The sequence below is a fragment of the Nestor notabilis genome, unplaced genomic scaffold (genome assembly GCF_000696875.1).
Source record: "Nestor notabilis isolate BGI_N333 unplaced genomic scaffold, ASM69687v1 scaffold7567, whole genome shotgun sequence".
In the NCBI taxonomy this organism is placed as follows: Eukaryota; Metazoa; Chordata; class Aves; order Psittaciformes; family Psittacidae; genus Nestor; species Nestor notabilis.
In genome coordinates, this window is record NW_009935075.1 from 44,680 (window position 1) to 52,936 (window position 8,257).

At 42.1% G+C, this 8,257-nt stretch overlaps 1 protein-coding gene across 1 annotated transcript in view; it reads right to left on the reverse strand.

Moving 5' to 3' along the window:
• Nucleotides 1–36: 36 nt before the first annotated feature.
• Nucleotides 37–8,257, reverse strand: part of MAP4K4 (mitogen-activated protein kinase kinase kinase kinase 4) — an 87,156-nt gene continuing 78,935 nt past the window's right edge. Inside the window, exons 25-29 of the mRNA XM_010017646.1 lie at nt 6,277–6,377; nt 5,379–5,528; nt 4,463–4,622; nt 1,793–1,932; nt 37–1,054 (exon numbers count right to left, since the gene is read on the reverse strand). Coding sequence (XP_010015948.1) covers nt 971–1,054; nt 1,793–1,932; nt 4,463–4,622; nt 5,379–5,528; nt 6,277–6,377 — 635 coding nt within the window. The 3' untranslated portion in view covers nt 37–970. The remainder of the gene's footprint in view (nt 1,055–1,792; nt 1,933–4,462; nt 4,623–5,378; nt 5,529–6,276; nt 6,378–8,257) is intronic.

The following is an 8,257-nucleotide window of genomic DNA, read 5'->3' on the forward strand; positions in this document are numbered from 1 at the left end:
TTTTGTTTTTTTTTTTTTTTTTTTTTCTTTTTTTTTTTTTTTTTTTTTAGTTCTGCGAGTGCAGACTGTGGTAAAACTGTTGTTGCACTTCTAGGTTTAAACAAAAATTAAACCTTTAACTGAGGCAGTGCTAATACTGTGACATAACCAAGTTCTGGCCTAACACAGAATCATTATAGAAAATGAATTTTTTTTGTTTTTCTTTTTCTGTTTCTTTTTTCTTTTTTTTTTTCCTCTTTTTTTTTTTTTTTTATACTCTGCACATGTTTCAGGCAATACCTGGTACACAGAAAATGACTAAAGTTATTGGCCAGGCCAAAATAAAACTGCAGAAACAAAAAAACCCAAGAAATCCACCCCGAGCCCCTTCCCACCCTCCCTGTCCCAAGAAGAAGTTATCCTAGTCACTGCCTTTCACATTTTATAAATATTAACTTCTTAAAACCTGCACCTTCCTCTTTGACCACATATTGTCACATTACAAAAAAGAAATGTCAATTAAATACACTGTTAACATTACTAGACTAGATCTGCCCTCTGTTTCAGCCAGTCTGACTCTCTACACCACTTCTCACCTTCTCTTGCCTGCCTCCTGCCCACTCAACAGCATGTTCATGGTAGTCTGTTTTATTTTCCTTTTATTTTCCCCCCTCTCTGTTTCAACACTAACAGACAGAGTCCTTCAAAGCCTAGGAATCCTGGAGCTGAAGGGAAAAGAAGACCTGTAGCTTTCTAGCGTGATCCCAAATCTCAAAGACATTGTAGCACCTGATGGCAATATCTTTACAGCACCAGCTGCGTCGCAGCCTCAGTTGAAAAACAAAAAGAAACCTAACACCAGTGATGCCTGCACACACATTTACACAGAGTGCTGCATTAGTGCAGGTCTGTACTCCAGTTGAAAGTAATTCCGAGTTATGAAGATCTCAGACTCTGGATGTCAGCAATTCCTCGCCAAATCCCACTGCTTCTACCAGCTCAGAAGAGAAGTCCTGCCAAGGGTCATGAAATACACTTGACTGCTTCCACCAGACCGTACGGAGGCAAAGAAAACCTGCAAAGAAGAGACACTGGTAAATTCAACAGGTAGGAAAGCAGTGGCTCCGATTTGCCTTCACTGTCCCTGATATTTACAGTGCAGTTGCAGTGCTGTGCTGGTTCACGCAGGGATGGAGCCGATGTTCTGCATAGCAGCCTGTATGTGGCTGAACAGTGTGGTCAACACAGCGGTGTTTTGGCCACTGGTGAACAACGCTTGCACAGCATGAAGGCTGTTTCTCCAGCCTCTCACCCCGCAAAGGCCAGTGGGCTGGGGATGGTTAAGAGCCTGAGACAGCCGACCCAAACCGACCAAAGGGATGTCGTCCCATGGCATGTATCATCACTTCCCTGAGCTTTTATTCCCTCAGCAATAAAAGCTCAGGGAAAGTGAGAGGATAGGGGGATCATTGTGGTGATGAAATCTGTCTTTCCAAGCAAGCGTGCAGAAGTACTGCTTCCTGGGAAGCAGCTGGACACCTGCCTGCCAAGGGGAGGTTGTGACTGAATTTCTTATTTTGCTTGGCTTACATGTACAGCTTTTGTTGTCCCTATTAAACTGCTGTATCTTGATCTACGAGGCTTTTCACCTTCCTTCTATTTTCTCCTCACCCCATGGGAAAGGGAAGTAAGAGAGAGGCTGGGTGGATGTTTGGCTGCTGGTCAGGGTCAACCCAACCCAAGTAACCAGGTGAAGTACACATTCATCATCTTGGCAACAAACTAGGGGGAGGTGAGGAAGGGGGAATTATACCTTGTCATTGCGCTCACACAAGAACTTGAGTCTTTGTGCCCTTTTGTGCATGAACACACCATCCAAGTGTCCAGTTTCCACTGATCGTATTTCGATAGCTTTTTCTCCCCAGCCCATAATCTGGTTGGATCGGATGTACGCTTTGGAAAGAAAACACAGCACACAGTCCATTAGGACAGGTAGAGGGCAACATGGAGGAACTGAAAAAGCAGAGGAATATCCTGACACACTCTAATTAAAAATATGCATGTGCATATTATAACTACACATATGTTCAGGGTGCTATTTCTGTCCTCAGCACCTTCATGATGCCTAAAAATACCTTCTTTTTTAGAAAAAAATCCCTGTGGCTTTTCTTTGTTAGTTATATACTTCTTCCCTGAGCATTCATGACACAAAGGGAACTTCACAACCTTCAATTAAATGGAAGGAACATCGAGTTTGGCAAAGAGACAAGCTAATTAGGTGTTGACAAGGAGAAAGCAGAACTCGAAGTTTAAATAGACTAAACCAAACCACTCCAGTATGTCCCCAGCACTAGCTCTCTGTCTTACGGTGTTACTTCCCTTCCTTGAAGGAGCTTGTCAGCAAAAACAGAGAAAGAGGAGAGGGAAAGTAAAAAATTTAACAAAAAATGAGCTAGCCTCCTTTAACAGAAGTAATACTTCAAAAACCTGATCTCCTTGAGAAAGCCAACTGGTCTGAAAAGTATTCTGTATATCTCAAAAGAGGTTCTTGTTAAGCTCTCCAAGTGGAAATACTATTATTTGTCATAATGCTTTCCTTTGTGCACAAATAAAGCAAAAAATCAAGCATTTTTCCTTAGAGCGTCACTGAGGAAAAACAGATTAGTAGTAGCATGAGGGAAAAAATCTGTTCTTGATAGCAGTAAAAAAATCAAATAAAGGGGAAAGTCACCAGCATTGTGAAAAGGTATATTCAATAAAGCATTTTGATGGATAGTCTTAGGAACGCTGCCAGAAATAACATATGGACCTTAATGAAGAATAAGCTGTTGCCTGTGATTTGCATGCATACTTAACATAGAAATAAGAGCAATGGTTCTTAGCAAGCAAAATTAAAACATATTTAATTTTGCAGTACTTCCTTTTTATAGATGTTTTTTTCCCTATTAATTTTCTGTGAAATTAAATCAAATGATCTACTGCAGTATAACTTACACCTACAACACAGCATTTGCCATCATACTGGAAATTTATTTATTTTTAAAAATGCCACTAGTGGTAACTGGGCCAAAATAGCTTCTAAAAATTGTCAGATGAGATGTTCAGATGGTGTCAGCTGCCTCAGTGTCATTTACTTCACAGGCACTCCACACCCAAAAGACTCTGCCATTTGCCAGCTGATAAACCCTGCTTGCTTTTAGATCTATTCAAAAGTTAGTCTCCACAGAAGTGAACATGCTGTGCATGAGACTTCTTTAAATTTCCTCTTCTATTACTGTTTACATTGCTTGAATAGGTATCAGCAGTCACCTTCCAATACGCGTGTCCATTCCAAAGCACATACCATGCAATGTGCTTGGCCCAACAAAAGGAAGGTGTGACTGCAGCCCATGCTATGCTCAGTACTGAAATATGGCAGCACAGGTGGCAATAGGGGTCCTGGTCTGTATTTGTGTCCGTAACAAATCTGTGCCCATTTTACTACACTCATTGCTCCCACTTTCAGAAGGGCCTTATTTTGAAAAGGGGAAAATGTGGGAGAATTATCATGCTAGGATAGATACCTGCAGGTGAATTTAAACACATCAAATCAGATATAGAGGTTGTTATCTATATAGAATTACCCATACTAGCATCTTACCCATCTGACACCTTACACAGAATCACAGAATAGTTTGGGTTGGAAGGGACCTTTGAAGGTCACCTAGTCCAACCCCCCTTAAATGAGCAGGGACATCTTCAACTAGATCAGGTTACCCAGAACCACATTCAGCCTGGCCTTGAATGTCTCCAGGGATGGCGCATCTACCACCTCTCTGGGCAACCTGTTCCAGTGTTTAATCTCCCTGATTGTAAGAAGTTTCTTCCTTATATCTAGTCTAAATTTACCTTTGTTTAGTTTAAAACCATTAACCCATGTGCAATCACAACAGGCCCTACTAAGAAGGCTGTCCTATCTTCCTTATTATGCCCCTTTTCAATGAAAAGCCACAATAAGGTCTCCTCAGAGTCTTATCTTCTTCAGGCTGAACAACCCCAACTCTCTCAGCCTTTCCTCATAGGAGAGGTGCTCCATCCCTCTGATCATTTTTGTGGTCCTCCTCTGGAGCCTCTCCAACAGGTCCATGTCTTTCCTGTACTGAGGACTCCAGACCTGGATGCAGTACTCCAGGTAATGACTTTATACTGAAAGGTTTTCACAACTTTGTGGCTGCCTAGCAAATATTCTGCAGCAACCTACAGAGGCCCTGGTGAGTTTTTCACTCCTGAACTTCACATCTTGCTTGTTTGGATTTGGTTCTTAAAAACTCAGCACAAAACAGATCCATATTATTACTCTCCACTTTGTGCAGCTGTTTTTCAGGACTACTACAGCATCGCTGCTTTTGAATATGAAGTTACACCCAATGCACGTCCCTTCTGCCCACATGCACAGTCATGGTCCCTAACGGCACGCTGAGTATGATCCACCAGAGGCACTTACCAACTGAAGTTGGCATTTCTCCCCACTGCAGAACTACATCCTTGGTTATCCTTCCGTACGTGTTGACGTAAACTCCTTCATCCTCGTAGCAGACCAGTAGCTCCATCCCATCCGTGTTTGGGAGAATGATGATTGCGTGAGGTTGGATACTGCTCTGGATCTACAGAGAAAAAAAGAGGAGAGGAAGCCTTTTGTTTTTGGGTGATTTTTGATTTTGGCTGACAGCACATTGGGGATTCATTCACTTTAGGAGTGCTAGCTCTGCTCCCCCACAAGCTAGACATGCACCACAGTGACAACAAAGACCTGTAAACTCTTAGGGCAGAAATCTTCTCGTCTTAAGGCAGACATCTAAAACCAGGAAAGATTAACTTCTCTGTAGGAGTGCCCATTTCTTTCCACGGGCAGAAAGGGAGCCTGGGGCAAGAAGCCCAGACGCAGACCTCAGAAACATGCACTGCAGTGAACAGTGCTTAGGGAGGTGCGTTGCACACTGCAGGCCTACCTGACACCCCTGTGAACAATGAACAATGGAAACCTTGGTATCTAAGGCTACCTTGGCATTTGCCAACCTGCTGAATCTTGTCAGGGGGTTGTTGTGTCATTTTTGTGCTACCACCTTCCCTGCAGCTTCTGCCAGGCATTTGTAACGCCCTCAGCCACTTAGCTGCTACCCCTAAAACAGACCTGAACAGGCAGCTCGCAACCATGGAGACATACCACAAGGAAAGGACAGAAGCACAAGCCCCTTAGCACACGTGGCCACATCTGCTTGGACCCCTCCACCCAATTCACCACTGGCAGTGATCCACAGGGACAGCCTGACATGTTGGTCATCTGAGGGGAGGAAGGGGCAGGAGAGGGTGTGGGGAACCAGAAAGAAGGAGAAACCCCCAACCCTATCAGTAGCTCTTACATGTGTTGGTAGATAAATATCATAGACCGATCCTGAATCCACATCAACAGCATGGAAGCCAGCGCAGGAGCCATAGATCACTTTTAGCCTCTGACCCTCTTCTACGGTGAGATCCACCAGCAATGGCTTATGTACCAATTCTCCAAATGACTGTGAGACAACCATGAGTGAGATTTACTTTACTGCTTAGAACCACAGTAGGTATTATAAAAACATGCTCTAATGCACATAATATTACGGGTTTATTCCTCCAACATCCCTCCGGCCCCCAATCCACCAGACTAGTGAAGCTCACATGTCTCTCATGCACAAGGACAGACTGCTCTGAAACCTCTTGCATTTCAATCACTTAACATTGTAATCTATTTTCTGTGGGGTTTCCTTTAGTTGGTCTGTTTGTTTTTTCAGTAAGAACTGTTTTCCCCAAAGTTCAGGGCAACTTCATACTAGTGTTTACTTCAGTCTGCACAGCCAACAGTAATTGATTGTCTGTAAATCAGTCTGGTAATTATACCAAGCCAGCTAACTTCATTCTTGCAGTGTTCAAAAAAAAAAAAGCAATGCCAAGTATCACTTAATGACTTGTTCTGCTCAGATGAAGATGTTTAGAGTGAGTTCACTTCTCTCTGCCTCATGTTTTATTTACAGAGAGATGAAACAAACAGTTGTGATATCGTGTCATTTTGATTATTAGTTTATGCTCAGTTACAATTTATAACTTTAAGTGTACTGTCTCTAAAGCTAAAAACTCTCCTAAATTAAAATATAATACAAACTTCATGGAGATTTATTAACTAACTTGTAATATGGCTATGACAGAATGTCAGAACATCTCTTTAAAGGGGTAATTGCAAGTGGCTATGAGAAAATCCTATGTATGGCTGAAATATACTGTTACCTTAAAGGCCATAAATTTATGGTATGGCTTTGGTGCCCATGCATAGACTTCCACAGAACTCTTCAATGCAATTACCAAGAACTTGATTCTTTCATATTTTACTGAAATTAAAGAGAACAAAAGAGATTTCAGCAGTAATTCCAAAGTCATTCCAATTATTTCAGGAAAGCAGAAAAAGACAGTATTTCTCCACACTTACGTACATTTGGTTTTAGTAATACTGCATTTTAGGATTGCTAATTCTTTGTAGTTAAGTATTTTGACATGTTTATGCCACCAAAACACCCTTTTCAGTAACTCAACCTGTCACCATGTTTCAAGTTACCTAGTCAGTACACACTTACTTACACTTAGGTTTTTTTCCACATTAGACTGCACTTACTCATCACGACAAGCAAATCAGTTTTCAGACAGGGACATTTCCAATAAAAGAAGGCTATGACTGTGTCAGAGTGTATTGACAGTTTCAGTCACAGCACTGGCAGTGGCATTTTGAGCCGATGGCAAAATTCCCCAGGGAAGGAGGAAAAAAGGAACTGAAATAAAAAGTTAAGAAACAAGTCCATTTCAAAAGCAAAAGGCAGATTTGATAGCGGAGCGCTTTCCTTTGTTCCTAAAGCCTGAGATAATTCATCTGAAAAAAAACCAACAAAGTCCACTGAATTTATCAGAAATAAAGTGTCATTACACAGCTGATCCACAAATGCTCAAATGTGTGTCTGTTGCCACATTCAAAACAGCTGGCTAAATTAACGATCAGAAAAAGCTACTGCTCTCAGGAGGGGACTGATGAAATCTAGAAATGGCCATTCCAGAAGCATTGCTGGATCTGCATTTCCAGCTGCCATATGGATTTGGGAAGGAGCAGATCATGGGACTTCCAAATGTTGAGGTTTGTTAACTGTTTCTAGCACTATTTTAGGGGGAGAAGAAAAGAAAACAACCCAGCATTTAGCTGACACTGAGAAACCTCTGGAGGTTTCTGCAACCTCTTTACCCTGAGTCTTAGGGCAGTATGTCACTTTTTCAAAACAATTTATAACTCCATGCAACTTCACCTTCTGCCATTGTCTCTCCAAACCAAAACTGATTTTGAAACATGGCAAGAGTGAGAATTTCAGACTTGAGAAGAAGACTTCTTTAATAAATACTATTTTAATGTCTTTTAGATATCTTACTACTGTACAAGCCTGCAGTTGTTGTCTCAGGGAAACAAAGCTATTACTTGCTCTCCTTCTACTCTGCAAGAAAGCAAGACTACTGAACTATAAGCATTAAAGGACTTGATGCTTTTTCAACAGACAAAAAGCCTCTCAACGTCCACAGCTGTACTGACTAAAAAACAGAGCTTTTGTTCAGTCTTGTCTACTTTACAAGACTTCTTGGAATTTTTTCTCAGGGAAGAGGGGGTGTCGAACAAAACCACCTTATCTGTGAAAAAGGACCTTTGATAATCCTCATTCTTTGTGCTGGGTGCTATCTGGGAATTCACCCAAATCTGAAGTTTCAAAAGAGCAATTTATCATTTAGAGGAGCCAAAAGTTGCCTGAAGCAACTGAGACCCATAAATACCACTTCACCCTGACGTCCAAGACCCCCGTTGCATCAAAAAGACAAGGAAGTGATCAGTGCCAGCTGCCTCGGCGGCAGCCTCCAGACCACAAGTCCAACTATTGGCAGCTCATCCTTCTTGGGAACTGCAGTGCAGCTGTCAAAGAGGCTTCTCACTACCTGAAGAAGTCTACTGTACATCTGTGGTTCAGAGGGAAGTTCAGTGCCAGGCTGCAGCCCAGGGTAACAAACCCCTCTTCATCTGGAAGAGAATGCTCTTTGTTTCAGATGCTTCCCTGCTGGAAAGCCTCCTTTCAACAGCTGTTAATGTATTGTTAACAGGCCACTTCATTATGCTGCTGACAGCCCGGGGTATGAGACCAGAGGAGTACATTATTAATTGTTTTCGGGGTCAAGCTGCTGGTTCAGC